This window comes from Hirundo rustica, chromosome 5, assembly GCF_015227805.2.
Source record: "Hirundo rustica isolate bHirRus1 chromosome 5, bHirRus1.pri.v3, whole genome shotgun sequence".
Taxonomy (NCBI): Eukaryota; Metazoa; Chordata; class Aves; order Passeriformes; family Hirundinidae; genus Hirundo; species Hirundo rustica.
This window is the reverse complement of record NC_053454.1, coordinates 53,388,268-53,409,636: the sequence shown is the minus strand read 5'-3', so window position 1 is coordinate 53,409,636 and position 21,369 is coordinate 53,388,268. Positions and strand designations below refer to the sequence as shown.

The 21,369-nt window shown below is 39.2% G+C and overlaps 1 protein-coding gene across 2 annotated transcripts in view; it reads left to right on the top strand.

Moving 5' to 3' along the window:
• Nucleotides 1-17,501, top strand: part of MMRN1 (multimerin 1) — a 39,468-nt gene extending 21,967 nt beyond the window's left edge. The window contains exons 3-8 of one of the 2 annotated variants that reach the window (XM_058420766.1): nucleotides 531-640; nucleotides 1,670-1,735; nucleotides 2,715-2,888; nucleotides 7,203-9,179; nucleotides 14,849-14,995; nucleotides 16,115-17,501. In XM_058420766.1, coding sequence (XP_058276749.1) covers nucleotides 1,696-1,735; nucleotides 2,715-2,888; nucleotides 7,203-9,179; nucleotides 14,849-14,995; nucleotides 16,115-16,536 — 2,760 coding nt within the window. In that variant the 5' untranslated portion in view covers nucleotides 531-640; nucleotides 1,670-1,695 and the 3' untranslated portion in view covers nucleotides 16,537-17,501. The remainder of the gene's footprint in view (nucleotides 1-530; nucleotides 641-1,669; nucleotides 1,736-2,714; nucleotides 2,889-7,202; nucleotides 9,180-14,848; nucleotides 14,996-16,114) is intronic. The other variant, XM_040065303.1, reaches the window with a different exon arrangement.
• The last annotated feature ends 3,868 nt before the right edge of the window (nucleotides 17,502-21,369 follow it).

The following is a 21,369-nucleotide window of genomic DNA, read 5'->3' as shown; positions in this document are numbered from 1 at the left end:
CTGTGATGTTTGTGATTTTAGGGGCAGTACCACGCTGTTGGCTGCATGTGCTGCAAGGCAAGCAGCCATTTTCCATCGGGATAAACCCTCATTCCCCTGTGTCTCAGGGTCAGGTCAGAGGTGGAGTTTGGGGCTCCAAGAGCAGCCAGAGTCCTAGCTACTGGCAGCTTTGGTATTGGAGAAATCCTGCAACATTCAAGATTTCTGGAAGCAGCATGTGACTTTTGGTTTTGGTGCCTGGTCTGGATTGGTGGCCCTTTTCTACTTGAAAAATGTACTTTTTATGGCAAGGAGCCAAAATATGACCATGATGTGAAGGACTGTTTAATGGAAGCATATTTCTTGAACTTTCTTTCTACATTCCTTCTCTTTTGAATCTATTAATGCTTCTGTTCTTTTTGTCTCCACTTGCTTTTTGTATAACCATCATCTGTTCCATGCTGTGGTGTTGTCACTCACCTATTGGCCTATATCCAGAAACTGGATATTTTACTGAAGCAAATAAATATTCTCAGATTTGTGTTCTGCAGTTTCAGATACCTTCTTGTGGGCTGTAATGTATGCTGAGAGAACAGGATGTCATAATTAAGATTGCTGTAGAGTTTTATGAAGATTGGACCATGAATGTGCTTCTACGCATGTATGTGCTTTATTTTAGATCTTAATAGAAAGAAAAAGAAAGGGAAAGATTGAATCTGGCATGGAGACAGTGGTATTTTCAAAAGGTTGTTGTGCCTTGGTGATGCTGTGTGAGCAACCAAGTGTCTCAGGGCTGGAGGGAGGAGGATGTTTAGTAAAGCAGACAGGGCCTATTATGAAAAAGTGAACTTGATCAATAGAGCACTGAGACATGCCACTTCTGTTAGCGGGAATTGTGCTCTGAGAAATAAATCTGAAATTGGAATCTCTAACTTCCATGTTAATTGCTTTTCGGTTATTTTTAAACCAAATTGGGTCAGTCTAGAAAGAGAGAAATACCTGTTCTGGCTGTCAACCCTGCAAACACAGTCTGAGGCCAGGATTGACTACCCTGGTGTGTCCTTGCCATGGCTCTACAAGCCAGATTCTGCTTCCAGCTCCCACTATGCAGCCATGACACTTTCAGGCACAGAAAATTATTTCAGGTTCATCTACCTTCCTCCCTCAGTGGCAACTGGTAGGAACGAAGATAAAAAAAGGCATTACACCCTGCAGGTTTGTTATGAGTGACTGGGTGACTGTGCAGGAGCACAATGAATTCAAATTCCTTTCTCATAGTAACAATTCGACCAGAAGCAGAGGTGTCCAGACCTGTTTGTCTCTCACAAAGCTCTATTATGGAGACAAAGGTCTATCAATGGCCTGTCTTTGTGGTGCCAGTCAGAAGAACTGGCTGAGTATAAACAAGGTAGTTGAGTTAGAAGCAATTTAGTATCCATGTAAGCAGATACCTTGGGCAGAGAATGCATTTGGAGATCCTGACATCCTAACCTAGAAGTGCCTTACTTTCCAGGCTCTTATTATTATGGCCTTTACGACCAACATGCCTCTCCAGGAGAGCATTCTCAGGGGTGCTGGCCTGCTTCATCTGCATCTGTCTTTACATACTAAAATTTTAAAGAATACCAATTATCAGAAGGATATGTCCTTTTGCATATAATTTGCTTAGAGGTTTTTTTTGATCCTTTAGGCCCCTGTACTTAGACGTGATTTCTGATGAGAACTGTTTGCTGCCATAGGAATAGACACTGCTGTGGTGAGAAGTGACAAATGATCAATAGAAATACTGCTAAGTACTCGTATGCAATGCTAAAATATCTCTTCCATAGCAGTTTATTAAGCCATAGTATAGCCTGGATCATTTGGGATAATATATCATATGTCCACCAAAGGCCATTTAGGCTAAATTGTAGGTTTTCTAACTTTGCTTACAGGAATTCAAACATCTAATTTAATCACTGTCATCTGAAAATCCCAGACTATGTTCCATACCTGTTACCACTCATCTTCAGACGGCTGGCTGAAGTCATGTGGAGTCTTAATTTTCAACATCATGGCATCCTTCACCATTACCTGTCTCAAAAGCATCTTTCTCTAGGCCTCTTTATTCCTGAGGAGACTACAAGTGTGAAGAACAATTTGGGCTCGTTGTAAAATAAACATGACTTTGTAGGTTAAACTTCTATTTTTAATGATAGACTAATCATTATTCCAAAGTATTTTATCTATTAGATGTTTTTCTGCCTTGCTAGTGTGTTGAACAATTCTTTATTTTGACCCAAACAATGGAAAAATGATGTGTGCCTTCAGACACAAGCCTTGCAAATTCATGAAGTTGTGTTATAAATGGTAAGGAAAAATAAATGCTTTTGTGACTGTGTTAAAGAAGATTGACTAAATGAGCGTTAACTGAATACCCTGTAGGGTGCTAGGTGGAGGAAGAATGGCATTATGTTGATTAAAATAAGCTAACCATTCAGAATACTCTTGTAGAATCATAAATACTTTATAATGGATACATATGCTTCAGTAATTAGTAACTGCTGTGCTGTTGAATCTCACTGATACATGACAAAAATAAAGATGATGCACTCAGAAACTTCAGAAACTTTTCATCTCGCCTTTAGCTAATGTCTCTCAGACAAATTATACCTTTTTTTTATTCACTCCACAATGTTTAACAATACTTGTTTTTTTTTTTTGTTTTTTTTAACTAATTTTTTTCCCTGACCAAGCACTTTTTCAAAAAATGAATGAGAAGATTAGCAGTCAGGAGATGAAACTGACTTTTCTACAGAAGAAGGTTGACAGCATTGCTGCTACGATGACTGATGTGAGCAAGATGCTTTCTTCTCTGGAAGGCAAAATCAATGAAGATAAGGGCAGAGACTTCCAGTCTTTTCTAAAAGGTAAGAAAAATAAATTAATGTAATCACTCACCCTGTTAGAGGTGCCAGGAAAAAACAAGCTAGAAGTCTTCATAGACTGTCCTATTTTATTGCTCAACACTTGTAGGGAGAACTCATTTAAAAAAATTCATAAGAGAGGAATGCAACTAAAAGATGTAGTATTTGTTTTGCTACCAAGTCTAACTAATATTCTTTAATACATAATTCACATACACAGGGCAAACTATAAGGAATTCTGTGGTGGTTATATTTATAATACAGCAACCATTCTGCTGAATAATTTGCCCCGATTGTATTAGGCAATCTTTGATAAACACCTGTACTTATGCTCAGTATATGAGAAAGACACAGCTAGAGCGAGATCAGGAGCTTGGGCAGATCCTCACTAGCAGAATTATCTGTCCATTTGCTGTGAATCCTGCAGCAAGATCTGTGTGTTGCCCAGGTAAAGATGGGGATTAACAAGCAGATTCAGACTGAAGCTTTCATTTCCTCCATGTGCAATGTTTTTCTCATTTTTCAGGAATATTCCCCAAACTATATTTTAGACTTTAGAATCCAGAGGACTTTTCTACTATTTAAAAATACAACATATGTTCTGTAGTTCCTTACATTGAGATAAAACTGAATGAAACAATAAGTGGTTTTGTATCTCCCTCAAATTTACTGAATTGGGTCCCATTTCTTGTAATTTTGGTCCTCAGTCAGCTGAGCTGTTCCTGCTACATGCTAGATGTCTCTCTTGTGTGCAAGCTTATTCCATCTCTTGATCGATGACCTGCTTTCACCTCTCCACATATTGCTAGACAGTATTCTTGACCTTTGGGTGCACATTTAATTTGTCTTTGAATATTTTCCATTTCCCTTCTGCTTTCTCATTCTTTTTTTTTATTTCACTTGTTCTGGCTGTCATTTTCATGCTAGAGGTGCTTTTCAGCATCCTGTGTTTTTGCTTCTGTGCTATCTGTGTTTTCAGGGTCTAAGTCTTAATTAAAATGTGCTCTTTAAAACACCCCCTTCTTTGAAAACATGCTTCAAGCCTTTATTGTTTTGACCTGCAATGTTTTATATTATACCTGCTCAGGAAAAGAAATCTCCAGCTGATGTCCCCTTTTTTGGGATTTATCTCAATCTATCTCCTAATCAAGTATCTCCTGTGAAAAGGATGCTATCAGCTACATTCCTTGGCTCTAATTGTTGAGCATTCCAACTCAGGTTATTCTTGGCTTCTATGTAGGTAAACAGCAGGAGTGGGGAAAGGAGATGAGAAAGAAAAGGTCAATGTGTCTGTTGGTTTGTATGTGCAATGACAAATGGCAACCACAGTTTCTGTCCAGGACATATCAGTCAGTTGTACTCAAACGCGTAAACAGCATCCTAAAGTGACGGGACCTGAAAGGACCTTCCCTACTGTTCTGTAACCCTGGACACTCTACCTTGCTAAAAATTAATCTTAGAAGCTCACCTGAAGCAAACCATAACTTTTCCAGTACCACTGCCATCCTGAAGCAACCTGCTTTTGAACACAGTCAAGTCTGTAGTTGCTTCATGCTATTCAGACATTTTCCTTCTTCACCTACTTTTTAATTTTTTTTTCCTGTCGTGCCAGGTCCTTTGCTCACAGTCCATAAAACACCTTTTTTCTTATCATAGAAATGCTAAAGTTCTGCCCAGCTTTCTATGAGGATCTGTTAGGAGCAAGGTCATATTCTGTGACCAAGCAATTCAATACAGTTTTAAAAGTCTTTAACTCTTGGTTTCATCTGTGACCTTGACACAAACATGTCACCATGTTGATAGAGGGCAACACTCACTTGAGTAACTGATATACTCCTCTATTTTCTTAATGAAACCTGTTGTGCATTTTAAAAATTGCTTTCAGTACTCAGGAAGCTGTTCCCATTTCTTACTTAGGGAAAATAATTCTGTGCTCTTTTTAATTTAAGAAACTGTGCTTACTTCCTGCTAGTATTTTCTTCTTCCTTTAACTCCCTATTTAATACTCACCTTTCCTCTTGATTATTAAAATGTACACTTCTTTCAAAATGAACTCAATAATGGAGTGTTAATCACTTCCAAGTCAGTAATGTCATTTGCAGCTGCATATATAACCTCAATTCAGTCTCCTGTGTACATACATTTATTTTGCACATAATTCTTCAAATAATTGAAACTGCAAAGAGGGTATATGTTGACTCAGAGTAATTACACCCTTTGGTTTTCAGCCAGGAAGCTAAAATTAAAATTTATAACCTCATAAAAAGTGCAAGAGATCTTTAACAGTTCACAGGTAGTTTGGACCTTTCTGTTTCAAAATGAGCAACAGAGAAATTGATTTACATCCATGAGTGCACACAAGTATTTGCAGTTCAAGCTTCACAATATGCCCAATTGTCACCAAGTTTGGGTCAGATCTTTGTGCTCCCACAGCCCCTGCTGCACTTTGCTCACAAGCTACCCAGCTGTCCTAGCCAGAAGGCAGGGTAGAGAGAACCCCAAATCTGTCTGGTTTATCAGGCTCTATACTCCCCTGGTAATGGGAACACCTGAAAGCCAGAGCCGAGCTCCATACTACTGTCACTATCCAAATTCATGGAGCCAGAATAGCAGAGGGTGAGGCTGTCACAGAAAGAAAAGGTGGGTATAGACCCTCTGGAACTCCTCTCACAGATGAATAGTCTGTTATCAGGATTGGTTGCTGAGATGAACAAATTGAATTGATTCTTTGCAGAAGGTTTAGAGTAATCTTGGTTCTTTCCACAGCCATTAATTTTTTCTTCACAGCTCATTGTGTCTCCTAGAGCACAGAACACTTTTCAGCATCATGAAGTAACCTGACCAAATAATCACTTGGAAAGTTTTTTCTGCATGTCAATTTTTTAAGCTGGTTCATATCTTGGTTTTTTCTGTCAGGTGCCAGGACACCTTTATTCTCAGATATTTCAGTGTGTACATACATGTGAATATTCATTTGCAATGCACCTGTCTAGTCATTGATTTGCTCTTTAGGTAGTTAAAATGAAGAAAATAATCTCAGCATTATCACTGCTGTTTATTATACTTGATGTGAAATTGCTGGGACATTTGGGACCTCAGTTGTCAATAATGGAGTTTAAGTCTTAGGAAACTTCATGCTAGCTTCCTGATGTGACTCTTTCCTGGGCTAGCAAACTTGATTTCCTGATGTTTTACTGCACTTGCTGAGAATGTACCTTCAAATAAGTTTTCAAAACATGCCTCAGTGTTTTAGAGATGAAGAAATAAATTCCAGGCTATAGAATTAGTTGAAGAGAAAATGGAAGAAGGGAACAGATAATTTCTATCTTTATCAATACATTTTTAATCAGAGAACCTGTGATCATTGAGGCATTGTAGAGTTTGAAGAGTTTAATCATTATATTACAGTCTGGCTGCAAATGTTCATAGGGTTTATGAAAACTGTGCAAAGAAGTGTTTTAGTTGGACAGAGGAGCTACCTTTGGAGAAAAAATTATAAAATTCCTTCGAATCTCACACCAGAGCAGAACTGTTCTAATTGATTGAAATATGTTATGCAGAACTCTTTTATGTGTCTTGACCACTCTAAGGCTCTATCAGAAATATATTTTCATGCTGTTCACTGGGGCAGAATTCCTACACATTCACTTCTCCCTAGTGCTTTTCAGCATCAGAATCTCTAGGAGCTATTTAAGGAGTTGTAGTATGTAAAGCTTAAAGTTTTTACCTTTAAAATGCCCTCATTTTGCAGCAGTTTTAGTGTGACTAACTTTAGATATTCCATGAGGCTATTATTTTTATTTTGCTTCTTTCTCACAATAGTGTGTTGCATTATCGCCTAGTGCATACAATACAGCACGAAGGTAATAATCTCTGCTTTCATTTCTTGACTGTAATGCTGTAAAGTAGATGGGGTTTTGCCTTAACTTCCTACTGGAGAAAGGACACATCATTTTTTTATGAGCAAGCCACAAAAGCACACGGATCTCCTCCTTTCAGTGCTCAGAAACAGCTTAGGTGGGAGGTCAAAGTTGATAGCACATGAAGAATTTGAGTTTGCCCTTTCAAAATGCTAGCAAAAGTCCCACTGCTTTCAGTATAAACAGGGATGAATCCTCAGACACTACAGCTGTATATCAACTGTAAGCATGCTCTACATTCTTCAGCTATACATTTTACTCTACATGTGGGTAAATTGGGGCAGGGATCTGTGTTTCACCTTTGTGCAGCACTGTGTTTGCTCACACTGTGGGAAAAACTTAAAAGATACTAACACCGTTGATTTGATTTTCTCCATATTTCTCCTTTCCCCCTAAGGTCTCAAATCCAGGAGTATTAATGACTTAATCAAAGACATAGTTGGAGAACACTTTCAAGTATTCCAAGGTGAAATGCAAGAGAGCATGGCTCAAATTTTCAAGACTATGTCTAGTATGTCAGGTGACCTTGAAAATACTAAAGAATTAGTCAAGCATCTGAATGAGACGCAAAATAAATTTGCTCAGGAGAAAGACAGTGGGCCAACAGAGCTTGACATTCTGGAACTGAAGAGCCATATGGTGCAGATGAGAGAGGAAATGGCCCTCACTTGTGACAAGCCTGTCAAAGCTTTACAAGAAAAGCAGAAGTCCTTGGAAGCTAACTTGGAGCATCAACAGTCAAGAAGTGTAATTTATTATCAATCTTTAAATAGGACCCTTACTGAAATGAGAGATGCTCATGAACAACTGTTAGTAGCTGAACAATCTTCAAGACAAAACCTCCCCTCAGCAGATAAGGTCATGGAGTACAATGTTACAGAGTACATGATCACACTGCATGAGAAAGTAAAGAGACAGGGCATGATGGTGCTAGAGATTTTTGATGACTTAAGAGTCCAAGATAGCAAGATCAGCAATCTCAGCGTTACACTGGAAATTCAGAGAGACTCTGTTCTGGGGGTCTGTGATGACATGTTGTCAGAGAGCAGGACAGATTTCCAAGCACAGCTGGCAGCAGTCCAAGAGAGTGTGGTTGCTCTAAACAAGAGTCTCTCTGATGTGTTCCTTCCATTGGGCAATAAGGTGGACAGAATGAATGAGCAGATTAATGACTTGTGCTATGATATGGAGATCCTGCAACCCTTGATTGAGCAAGGGGTACCTTTTAGTCTGACTTCAGAGTATGAGCAACAAATCCAAGCTGAAGAATTCAAAGAGAAACTTGAAAACCTCACTGTTGTCATTAACGGAATGAGTTCTGCAATGAAGGAACTTTCCAAAATTCAGGAAGGACTTAAAAATGAATCTCAGGCTTATCAGGAATTGTTTGAGAGTCGTGTTAATGGATGCTCCATGGAAATAGAAGATGGATTAAACAAGACCATGATAATAGTAAACAGTGCTATTGATTCTATTCGAGATAATTATGTACTGAAAGACATGCTACATGCTCTAAGAAATGAGACTGAAGGTTGCTGTGGCAGAGCTGAGGAACTGGACAGCATCCTGGCTTTTATTCCCCAGTTCCAGCAGTTGAATGAATCCCTCCAGTCACTGCTTTATAAAAAGAGATATGAAATTACTTCACAAGTAGTGCCATCTCTTTCTGATCTTCTGCACAAGGAGTCTGACAAAAGTATATTCCACAATTTCAGTAGAGTTTTCTATATTTTAAATGATATGTCATTGAAAGTGGAAAAGCAGCAACAAGGTATCAGCCGTCTGGAAGAAAAACTATTTGACTCTGTGGAGGGTTCAAAGGACCATGAGGTTCGCCTTCTGAATGCAGAGTCAAAAATATCTAAGATTTTGGCCAGCAACTGTATCTCACTGAAAAGCAAAGCTGCCTCCACAGAGAAAGAGCAGGTGGTCTCACTTCAGCTCCAGGCACTGAGTTCCAGGATTAAGGCCCTGGAAGCCAAGTCAATCCGTTTCTCAAATGTCATTCCACTTGTGAACAAGACTGCTCATGAGGCCTGGGGGCTGTGCCAGGATGCCAACAGCAGCATCCAGAGAGTGAACACAAGCATACCTGTGCTAATTAAATTGGCTCAGCCAGATATCCCCCTGCTGCAGAGAGGCCTCAAGGAGCTCATTGAATCTGTGCTTGAAGTAAAAGCAGGAATTATTTTGACAAATTTAACCCAGCATGTTGACATATCGATGGTAAATGCAATGAACAATGTCACCAAACTTCAGAAGCAGATGAAACCAACTATAAAGAAACCCTTCCCAGCAAAAAAAGTGTCCGGAAATGCCACCGTGAGCCTGGCCAGCCGAAGCCAGAGAAACACGGATAATGCAATAGATCCAGGTAATGCATTTTACTCTACTAAATATCAAGGTATGTTTTATAAAGGCTTAAGTAACCTTTGTGATGAACTGAGTGGCAGAACTTGACTGAGAGTAAATGAGAAGTTTAAAGACTGCTGCAAAGAGTGTTTCAGAGGAGCCTGAGATTAGTCTCTTGCTTACAAAATAATGTATTTTACTTATGAGATTTTGTACTCTGCTTAATTTTCCTTAATAGATTTCCATCTGATCAGTTTAAGGTGTATATACATGCACACACACTCAGCTGAGAGCCTGACCTTTTAAAAGTTACTGACAGTTTAGACAAAGTCTAAAGAACAAGAGTTTCATGCCTGCATCTCAATTAGCAATTTCAGTAGAAAAAAAATATATGCAAGCTCGGAGAGAAATATGGAATTGCATCAGTACTTTGCAGTGTCAGCAGGGATGAAAGGTATCAAAAACCTGAAGCAAGTGAACAAAAATTACTGTAATGAGACTTTTGCTGGCTCCTTCAGGATTTCATTGATAAGTGCAGTTACAGTAGTGTGTTCCTGAAAAAGCAGGAATCCAGCCAATAGAGTAAAGTTGGCTTTAGTCCACCTGGAGAGCAGCTCAGCCAAGCAGGAGCTGCCATTCTTAAAAAGGAAATTATGAGTGTAATCTGCTTCTGAACTTAAATTCAAATGCCATCATGTGAAATGAATTATGAATGAATTCACAGAAGTACAGACTCTTGGGCTGTGACTTCTGCAATCATGCTTGAGTGAAAATCAATAGCACAAGATGATATTTTATGGAAATATAATTTCTGGCACAATACAGAAAATGAAGATTGGATGAGTGACTCAAAGTGCTGAGATGACTATAATTCATTTTAAAATTAGAGAGGTTTCTTAATGACAGAGACATGTCCAGATACTCTTGAAGATCCAGACCTGAATATTTTCTGCAAAATGCTCTTAAACTTAGGAACATTTCTAAACCTATACCTGGTCCCTATTGCAAGCAGATGTAGAGATAATAAGAGCTATTACTGTTGTTCATGTGCTAAGGTCATGGGCAATCTCCTTTTCCCTCTCCATGCTTTTTTCCTTCCTTTCCACTTTGTTTCTTCAGCTCTTCCTGTCCTAGGGACTGCATTTCTCAATAATCAATGGAAAGGATCCTTTGTAAAACCATAATCCCATGGATAGCTTGGTTTCTGATGAAAGACATCCCCATTGAAGGATTTCAGTCCTTGGTTATGTTTTCACTTAGAGAGGGGACACAGTTACTAGAGGAGGCAATCACACTTAAAATGCAGCAAGTAATTTGAATATTTTGGTATTCAAAATGTGGTTCTTCCTCAGACATTTTGGTTTGTCTCTTACTGGCACTTCACAGGATGGAAATGATAAAACTTTGTTCGAAATTGAAATTAAGAGAAAAGGGGAGATGTCTTTGATCCTTCCCACACCATGTACTTTTTTGGAAAGTATCACTAGCACTACTTGCCTGAAACACAGGAAGGTGCCTCCTGCTCTGGTTTTCACTTCGTATTGATGAATTTATGTCTTTCCCATTTATTATTTATCCTCAATTTTAACAAATAACTTGCTTGACAGCATTGGATATATGCTCACTTACACAAAGTGCAGTTCTTTGCAGATGTTGCGAAGCCTTATTTTTATGAGATATCTACTTAGCAATGTTTATGCTGACTTTTCCATTGGTAATGAGATTTTGTACTTAACACATGCTGAGTAAAGCCATACATTATATTTCTGTAAGTTAAAGAAGCAAGACCATTACCCTAATTAACAAATATCCATCTTCTGCCTGGGTAGATTTTACTTCTCCATAAAAAAAAATTCTCACAAGCTCTAGGACACCACCAAAGATTTGTGCTGCCTCTACTAAAATTTCTGGAAGAAACGCTAAGGCATAGTTGGCTAATTATAAAATGTATTTCATCTTAGATTTCGTTTTTTAACTAAAAACCCCAATATTTGAAAAAGAGGTGAATGACACTTTTCATTGAATACAATATGTTTAATATTTGAACCTACTCTAAGGGGTTTAACTTGCTTTAATGTGTTCATGATTTGACCCTGAAGTAATACTTTCCAAAGTAATTAGATGAAATCCAAAGAAAGCAATGTAAGTTTGCATTGCATATGAAGGGGCATAAATCTTTGCAGGCTTCCCATATTTTGGAATGAACTAAAGAAAAGGTCTATGTCAAGTAGAGGCTGCAATATGTGTATGAGAGGTGAAGGCACCAACACTTCACCTGATACTGACTGTAACAGCAACCCAGGATGGATAAAAAAGCTATTATCTTAAGCCAGTTTCAGTATCTAAGAGGAGATAGTGACATTAAGATATGTATTATATATATATATACCCACAAAGTAATTATTAATTAGTCTTGGGTTTGGGTTAGACTGGTCCTACTTTCCAATGTACAGTTCTCCTGCAGAAATATCATGCAGTGTGAGAGCAGTTTGAGTTCCCATTTTCCTGTTGGAAAACTGAATTAACAGCTGTTAGTGCTGCTCTCTAAGGAATCTAGAGGCTGCTGTGCTTTCCAAATGTGAATTTACCCTCTTGTTGCATGTCTTGTGTTAGTTGTGGGTTTTGCTTTATTTAGATTATGCCACCCTCCCGTCACCATGAATCACGAGTCAAGCTGTTATATTTGTCTTTAGAACAGTGCACCTGTGTGAGGTAATTTCATTTCATTCTCACCTTTGTGTCTTATTTCTGATTGTGTTCACAAGATTTCTAACAACAGAAATGCAAGCTCCGATTGTTGCTTTGTCATTCAAGCCTTTATTTGAAGTGAAATTAACCTATTCAAATGTTTTCCATCTCGTGCTTTAATTGCACAAATGAGATGGTTATTCCAGTGCAGCTTGGTGACATACACTTCAAATTTGCATACTTACTCATTAGGCTAATTGGTTGCTGAAACTGTTGTGTTGCTTTTAATTTGGTGAGCTTAAAATCATCGCACTGGAATCATTAGATATCTCTGCTTAACAGAGAAACAAGAGTTGCTTGAGTCCAGGTAGCTGAGATCAGCCCTGACACTCCACCCCACCCAAAACTGGAGGGCACAGCCATCTCCTACTTGCTTTTTGCCCACTGTCAGCCTGAGAGTGCTCAGACAGAGGTGATGAATAGCTACAAGCTGGCAACCAGTTTGACTGACCCTGTGAGAGCAGGGTGGTTTAGCAGATTCCCAGGCTCCTCCACTGTCCTAGGGCTTCCTGAGAAGCAGCTACTGATAACTGAATACTGAGAATGTGTTTTTAGGTTACCCTCCTGGTCAGAAGAATTTCCAAACTGAACTACTGGAGTCCATAGTTTTTGTAAGGAGACAGTTAAATTGCTGGATGTTTGTTTTGCTTCTAACAACACTCCAGGAGATACTGACAGAGCTTTATTAGTTGTTTGCACAGCACTGGCGGTCTATTTCCCAAAAGAGCTTCTGGCTTTTTGCCCTCCCAAAGAGTAGCAAAACTGAGCATTAACTGGCTCTTCTCATTACTGCCATATGAAGTGTAATTAGCAACTACATTTTATTCTCTGCTAGTAATAGTGACAATTTAAGCCTTTAATTTATAGTCTCTCTCTTTTACTCATCCAGACGACTAAGTTGTGAAACATCCATTAACAATAAAATATTTGCTGTAGTAGGAGATCCTTTCCTAATCCGAACCTTCTGGCATCTTTACCCCTAGGAGATAATTCAGACATAGTGTCTCAGGACACTTTTCAGCAAGAAAAGAGAAAATAAGGGGCAGAGGAGCAGCCTCAGCCAGAAATGACAGCAGAAAGATGCTACTGTTGCATAGTTACATAGAGATTATTGTCACAGAGGTGATCTTGCAGCATTTTCCTCTTGATCTGAAAATCCTAATTTGATTCAAACCCCCCCACACATCTTGTTCTATCCTAGCAAATGGAGGAGCTTCCCAGTTGCTGCTAAGCAGTGCTTCTCCAGGAGGGTTAATTTAATGTAGGTAAAGTTATGTCTGAATTTGAATTAACTCCAAGGTGAAGTTTGGGCAAAATCACCCCACAGCAGACTTCCAAAATGCTAGTCTCAATCTCATTATCATTTCCTTTTAGTGATCTTTTCCTGTTTCTTGGGTTTACTTCTTGTTTATGATAAGTAGAGGCCAATTAGCAGAGTGACTGCTGTGTTCTTACAGGAAGCTGTTGTATTTTGGGAGTATGATCCAGTCAGCACAATCAGCTGTTTTCCTCCTGTTCCTGCTTTCTTTTGACACTTGGTAAATATCAGCAAAATGTTGTGGGTGCTTAGTAAGTGTGAGTGAAAAATAACTTCAATGAAGGCTGTAGCAAGCGATTATCTGGGAAGAAAACTATTATTTTCTCATATCTCATGCCTGTGCTGTGACCCCAGTCATGACAGTCCTAAATTGCTTTATTTCAGGCATTACAGAATAGAAATGATTTTCTGTGAGAAGAATGACTGTTGTGTTTATAAATCTATATGCTGTATCAGAGCAAATTCAAGTGTCACTGTACAATGTGCCTCAGTCTTCTGCTTGCTGAACTAAAATATCACACAGAAACAGTTTGCCTAAATGCAGCAGTCTGTGAAATATCTGGTTGGGAGAATGAAGATAATGCTGGAATTACTGAAATACCTATGTGAAGTCCAGGTCAGTATTTTTCTGGCAATAACTAGATGCTTTTATGCAAGACATTTTCAATTCTGACCTACCAACCTAGATTTACCATGACAGAACTGTGTGGAGTTCTCTTTCCAGAGTTTTGCTGGTAATTCCTGGCAAAGAAAAAGGGGTTTTTTTCTAAAATATCTGATTTTTATTTGACAAAACCAAGAGAAAGCAAAAATGTGTGGTTTGAGAATGCTTTATGTTGAGAATTTTTCATAGCAATATTTAATTTTTAATGTGACCTGAATTTTCTCCCCCCAGAAAACTGCTATGCCAACGCATTATTCAATTACAATTGGTAATTACTGTCTCAGAGCTCAGCAGCACTGGCCTGACAGATTTCTCTGTATTGGCTGAGTATAATTTGGCCAGCTCATACCTAATTGGGAGCAGACACTAGGACATCCTCAGTGAGGGTGCTTTGCAAAGCCACCTGTTTGGTACAGTTTTTCTTGCTTGCAATCCAGAACTTCTGCAACAACCTTGGTAGATATACTGGAATTAGGGACTTCTTTATGGGCGAGTTTGAAGTAGCTGGGGATAGCATTTAGGACCTTTCATCACCAGGAGCCTGACTTTTCCTGCAGTGATTTTTATGTGCCTGTGTGGAAAATGTCACAGACAAAATGGTCCAACCTGTACCACAGCAGTACAGAATCTCTTCTGGTACACCCAAAGATGGCTCAGTCTGAAAAGAGCAGCCTGATTTAACTTTGGAGGATCTTCTTTCTTACTGCATGTGCCTGACCCTCTGAGACCAGCAGAACTCAGAATTTACAGGTAATCTTGAATATCCTGGAGGACAGCTGAGGGAGTGCTGCGCTAAGGTAAAAGCGGGAGGCTGGACAGGATCTGAAGTCGGCCTTCACAGAGAACTTCAGCAGAAACTGTGAATTGACAAAGAGCCTTTCCAAAACACTGCATACTCTGGAAGTATTGCTGTCGTGACATTACAACTGAAGCTGTTGGTTTTCCTGGCTCTCTTTCGCAGGGCAGTTTTCAGCGTGTGCCAGCTCCCCGTGCCAGAATGGAGGAACCTGTGTCAATGACAGACAGGGTTTTGTCTGTGCCTGTCGCCACCCCTTTGGAGGAGCCAACTGTAGCGTGAAGCTGGTGAAGGACAATTCCCTGAGTGTTGGCAAGTACAGAATTTAGCAGTGCAATACAGGATCCGTCCAGGCCTCTGCCCCAGGGCCTAATTACAGAGCATTTGCTGGTCAGAGGTCTCACGTTTCACTTTAATGAGTGACAACTCAAGCAGCAGAGTCCTGTGTTTTGGTGCTGAAGGCATCAATCCCCACGGGTGACTCGTGATCTCTTTTTTTAATATGACCAGATGATGGGATTAAATTGGTTTGGGACCTGCCATGATAGCTGGAAAGCTCTCTGCTGAAATATGCAGAGTGGGAGGGTGTGCAGTAAATGTATTTGAACATGATATCATGGATTTTGTAGGGGGAGGTAAAATCACATCACTGGGAAATACTAGCTTCAACGCAGCCATAAATGTTCTATAAATGCCAGTAGCTACCAGGATGTGGGGGACTTGTGCCCTCAAGGAGTCATTTTAGGCCTGCTTCTGGCTTTCATCAACAAAGGATGAAGCCCTAGAAAGATTTCAAAAGGAAGAAAAAAAGATAAAATTTTGCTTATTCAGCATAATAGATACAATAAATAATTTACACCCAGCCACATGGAATATGAATTTTATGCATCTTTCAGCCATCATTTGGCTGATTTTTTTACTCATTACAGCATATGAATAGTGAATGAAATCATTTGTACAGAAGCAGGGAATGATAGTGTACAGGCTCGGCTTGAAGAGAAAGCCATATACTTTTATCCCCTCATTTAACATTGTGAGTGCTAAACCTCCTCACTGTTTATGCCAAAATTCTTGGCTTCAGCTCACTCACATGAGCAATGAAAGAGATCCTGGGGTGGGAAAACTAGGAGAAGGGTTTAGGGAAGAAAGCAAGCTCCCTTAATGATAATATAGTATAGATGAAGATTCCCTTGCTGTGGCTAAATTTTTCTCTGGTCGATACACATAGCATTAATTGTGAAAAAAATTGCGTTTTTAATACGGCATAAAAATGTGTTTATGCAGGAATACACTGTTTCAGTTTGACAGACTCAAGGTTGGTCATCCACAGGATGCTGTGACATCCGAAAGTCTGCTTTTGGTCTTCTGGCTGGTCTAAGTTGCCTTTCTACCACTTTATGTCACCTGAAATTGTTCTTTATTCCTTTTCAGATTTTTCAAAAGGATCATACAGATATGCACCAATGGTGGCTTTTTTTGCTTCTCATACATATGGAATGACAACTCCAGGACCCATCAGATTTAACAATCTAGATGTCAACTATGGCGCCTCGTTTGCCCCAGCAACTGGGAAGTTCCATGTTCCGTACCTGGGGGTCTATGTATTTGAATATACCATTGAATCATTTAGTCCACGTGCCTCTGGCTATCTGGTCATTGATGGAATAGACAAACTCACTTTTCAGGCTGAAAATATTAACAACAACAAGTATGCTGACAGAGTGATTACTGGAAATGCTTTGTTAGAGTTAAATTACGGTCAGGAAGTCTGGCTCAGACTGGCAACTGGCTCTATACCGGCCAAGTATCCCCCAGTAACTACATTTAGTGGGTACCTGTTGTATCGTACCTAAGCCAGTCCTTAATGTGAGCCGTTAGTCAAATGAAGCAACCTGCAGGTGAATTTAGCTTTGAGTTTAAATACTTTGCTTCTTTAACAGCATTGAACTTCCCAGTGTAATGGCTTTCCTAGTGCTCATCCTCCAAGATGTTCTTTGGTTGTAGCCATGTGCACAACCCCAAGGAGTCCACAGGTTGGAGATGGGGGAAAGCAAAGCATCTTCCTCATATTAATATTACTGGGAAGCGCAGAACTAATCCTCTTCTGCTGTTAGACTGCATAGACATACTTACACAAGATTGCTGAGAATCACTTCTGAAGAGAAAGCTCATTTTGATCATTCCTTTATACCCTGACTGCAAATGAAGTCATGGAAAGATTTTAATAACTCAGATGCTGGATTACTACTTATCTCATTGTATCATTTGATAATCATGTGTGTATATTCTGTTTGGAAAAAATATATATTTCTTTTTCATTTTGCCTACCATTATTGGTCACATACTTTGGTATGCCAGAATTTAATTGATTCATCATTTTTTATGTAACCACTATGATGATAAAGTAGGTTTTTTGAATCTGGTAGCAAAGAACCCAAGAGGAATACATTCAGGTTAGAAATAAGGTATTTTTAGCAGTCTAATTTGGATTACATGTTCATATAGGATAAACACCATAATGGATTTGGTAGATTCTCTCTGCTGTTTGAAATATTTAAATCACAGCTGGTTTTTCCTTGGGTGACATGTTTTAAGAAAACCTTGTTATATTGGCTTCACACTCATTTTAGCATTTGGCCTATAAAGTACACAAGATTAAAAGATGTTACCAAAGTATTTGCTAAGCTTGTGTTCTGTAAATCTATGGTTTCATTTGTTTCTACATTACATTCATTAACTACTGAGGCAAGATGAAATTAACTCCTGTGTGCATGTGATTTTTGAAGTATCAATCCAATGAAGAAATATTTTCAATTGATGCCTGACTGCCTGAAAAAACAAACCCTAAGGTTTTTATTCTTATTCTTTGCAAACACCCAGGATGCTGCTGTTTCTTGATATCCTATCCGCTGCTGTGACTGCCCAAGTTTGTTTCTGGTTATTGCCTTTTTTAATGATATTTCACCAGGTTTTTCAGTGTCTGTGTTTGTCTCACCCCCTTTTCTTAAGAGCTGGAAAGATCTAGCTATGATCTTTGCCAGTCTGTTGAAACACAGAATGTTTTGGAGCTCCCTGTATTCTTCTGTTTTCCACTATCAGGAACTTTTCTTGAAAACACATGGGAATCTTTGCTCCCTTCTTAGTATTACTTAATGTACCTTAGAATGGCCCTGAATGAGTGTGCTACAGCCCTTTCTCCTGTTGCATACCACATTTTTTCTGTGAACACTCAAAATCTTTGATATGGCACTAACTCAGCCTACTTGTATCACTGAATATTATCAAATACAATGAACACAAGCCACAGTCCCTCCTTGTATAATTTTGTCACTGTAATGTGTTTAGTCCTCTTTATTCCTGCTGTGGTTATGGCTAAATGGCATGAAAATTACTCTGAAGATGAAATTCAAATGACCCACTAGAGACTGCATCTCTGTTTTAATGTGACTTTCTTTGCCCTTGCTGCCCTTCCCTCTAAATCCTTCAAGATGGAGCCTCATCTTCACAGGCACTATTTCCCCCCCAGCAATCAGATAATTTCTGTGTAATTGTACTGGTTTTCTTTCCTCTTTTATCCCTTTTTTTTTTTTTTTTTTTTTTCCTCACAAAACAACAGATCCATTGGGGTAAATTAAGAATAGTGGTTAACACCACATATGTATGAGTAACACTTGGAAAATTTATTTCCCTAATAGAAATAGAGCTGAAACTAATTCTCATTTTACTATTTAAAATATGGAAAAAATCTTATTTTAAAATGATAATAAATGTATGTTCCCTTTTTTATGCTGTTTAAAAATCCATTCAAATCTTTCTTCAGATGTCTTCAAACTACTCATAGTTGACTGTCTATTTTTAATAAACTAAAGTTCAGATTGTTCACTGTGAAGATAGTTTTGTATAAGGCATGGAAGCCTATTTATGGGCTTGTGACTGTGCATGAGCTGGCTGGACTCACAATGCAAGCCACTGAAAACTAAGTGAAGATCAATAAAATCAGTCAGCCTACCCATTATGCAGAATAGGAAACAATCAGCCTGAAATCCCAGGAGAACTTTTTAGGCATCAGCCAGCATAGGTGGTTCCTGAGGCACTTTATCACCCCTCTGCTTTCATCTTCGTGCCCTGATTTGCATTCCCTAATGACAGCAGGCAGCAAATCTGAAGGCTCATCTCTGCCCACAGCCCTTGTATGGGACCACAAAGCCATCCTGAACCTTTGTACTTCAAAGTGAGCAGTGTTCTCTTTATTTGGGTGACTCAATAACCATGGCAACATTTTCTCTGGTCTGGCTTTGACAAGCCCATCCAATTTACTCCCAAGTTTGCATTATCATTTCCTCACCTATACCAAGCACGTTACAGCTGGACCCAGCCCCTCGTACGATACCATTTCCAGCTGCATAGCCAGCACAGCTCGTGCCAAGCTCCCCTGCTAACCCAGGCCTCCCTGGATCTGTCTTGTGGGTATTGCTGTCTGTCCCTACATCTGGGATGTTTTGGTTCAATTTTTTTTTTTTTTTTTTTTTTTTTTTTTTTTTTTTTTTTTTTTTTTTTTCTCCTCTGCTATAATAACCTCAACTTTGGCAGCGAGCTGGAGGGAAACCATTATTCCTGAATTCAGGCAGTGACTGAAGGCAGCTATTAGGAGCAACACTGCAGCTAAATCCCACCAAAATCAGTAGGTACCTGGTGCTTAAGTACCTTTGGCAGTGGAATAATAAGTGCAGTGAGGCAATTTAAAAACTGAATCTCCCTAGCAGCTCAATTGGGCAGGTGGGCAGGAACGTGCAAAACAAAATAAGACAACACACAGTTGGGTCATTTCCAAAGAACAAAAGTGTGCACCATGGCCTTTCACATCTGTCACTGGTGGCTGCTAGCTGGCCACAGAAAAAAATTGGCTAGCTCCATGTCTTTAATTAACCCCTTCAGGCCATCAGGTGTATCACACAGAATTAACAACATGTAATTTTTTTTCATTCAGTTTTATTTTTATTAATCCATACTTCTTCCTATCCTTAGCTGACTGCGGAAAAGCCTGAGCCACATGCTCCTGTTCCCATGCTAGAGGGTTATCAACAGCAGAAGGTGAAAACCTTCTTTAATTGTTGAGGAAGAAGTTTTTGTACTTACTAAAGCATCCTGTTGTAATCATATTTTCAGCAGTTTTTTAAGAAGTACAAATATTTATCACTACTTTGTTTTTAAGATATTTGGTAGTTCCATTGCAGTAATTTTCCCTTTGCAAGACTGCCATTCTCCCCCTATGTATGATGGCCTCGATGGCAGGAGAGTTCTCCAGGGTGAGATAAAATAAAACACTCAGTTCAGATGGGACTCCAGTCAAGAGTGCATGGTCAGAAAGCTTCATCAGCAAGCTGAAGTCGCTATAGATTTGTTACAACCAACACACTGGCTTGTAATGAACTTCCTGCCCTGCTTCCCCACCCTCAGATCTGTGGTGGCTGCGAGCTAAAAACAGTCTTCTGCACTCAGATTTTAACATGTAAACAAATCAAAGTGTTTCTGAAAACACTGATTGCAGTGGCTGCTGTTGAAAATTCTTATCTTAGAAAAAGCAAGTTGCAAACAAAACAGACCATGGCTGTTTACAGTGAGCAAGTACTTCCAGAAAGCTTGTTGTTCAAATCTGCATGAGCTGGGAGATGCCATAAAAATGATCTGAAGTGCCCAGAAGTCCTTTATAAATACGATAAGATTTCTAAATGCTTTTTGAGCCACTGGAAACCAGTATATCTCACATCCACACAGATTTAGCCTGATGAATGGCAAAGTCACAAATGGTGGCAACTAAAACAAAATCCTAAAATGACAGACTTGTTTAGATAAAGAATTATCCTCAGCTCTATCTGATGTCTCTGAGTCCTCTGCAAATTTTCTTGGAAGGGGAAAAAAGGGTTCAGCCATCCATTAATAGGCTACTTATTGCTACTTACTGAAGGGAAAAAATACACATGAGAAAATTGTGTACTATTATTTCCTTTCAAAGAAAGGGCCATTACCAGCTTACTCAAGCAAGATACAGTTTTCAGGCTCAGCATTTAGACACATTCAGAAGAACACAGTAGAGTTCAAGTGTAGTTTTCATCAATAAATTTAGGGTCTAAATTGATCACTGTTACCTTGGTCCCAACACCTGGCATTATTACAGCTTCTTCATAGGTAGACACTGTCATAAAACATTTAATTCTGGAAAAACAGGACCTATGCTTACAAAAAAAAAAAGGAGGGAGATTCACTAAGAGTTAAACTTTAGCAAAGGAATGCCATCAGCAGTGAATGTCAGAATAATTTAGGTTGGAAAAGATCTCTGAGGTCATTGTGTCCAATCTTTGATCACCACCTTGTCAACCAGACCATCGCACTGAGTGCCATGTCCAGTCATTTCCTGGACATGTCCATGGATGGTGACTCCACCATCTACCTGGGCAGTCTATTCTAATGTTCCATGAAGAAATTTCTCCTGATGTTCAATCTGAACCGTCCATGGCACAGCTTGAGACCAGGTCCTCTCATCCTGTCACCAGTTCCCTGGGAGAAGGGGCCAAATGCGTATTAAATACAGCCCATTCTGGGCAAAAAATTGCTCAAGATCATTCCTTTATATGTGAAATTATTTGTGTGAGCTAAACAGAAATATGATGACAGGTATGAGGAGCTCC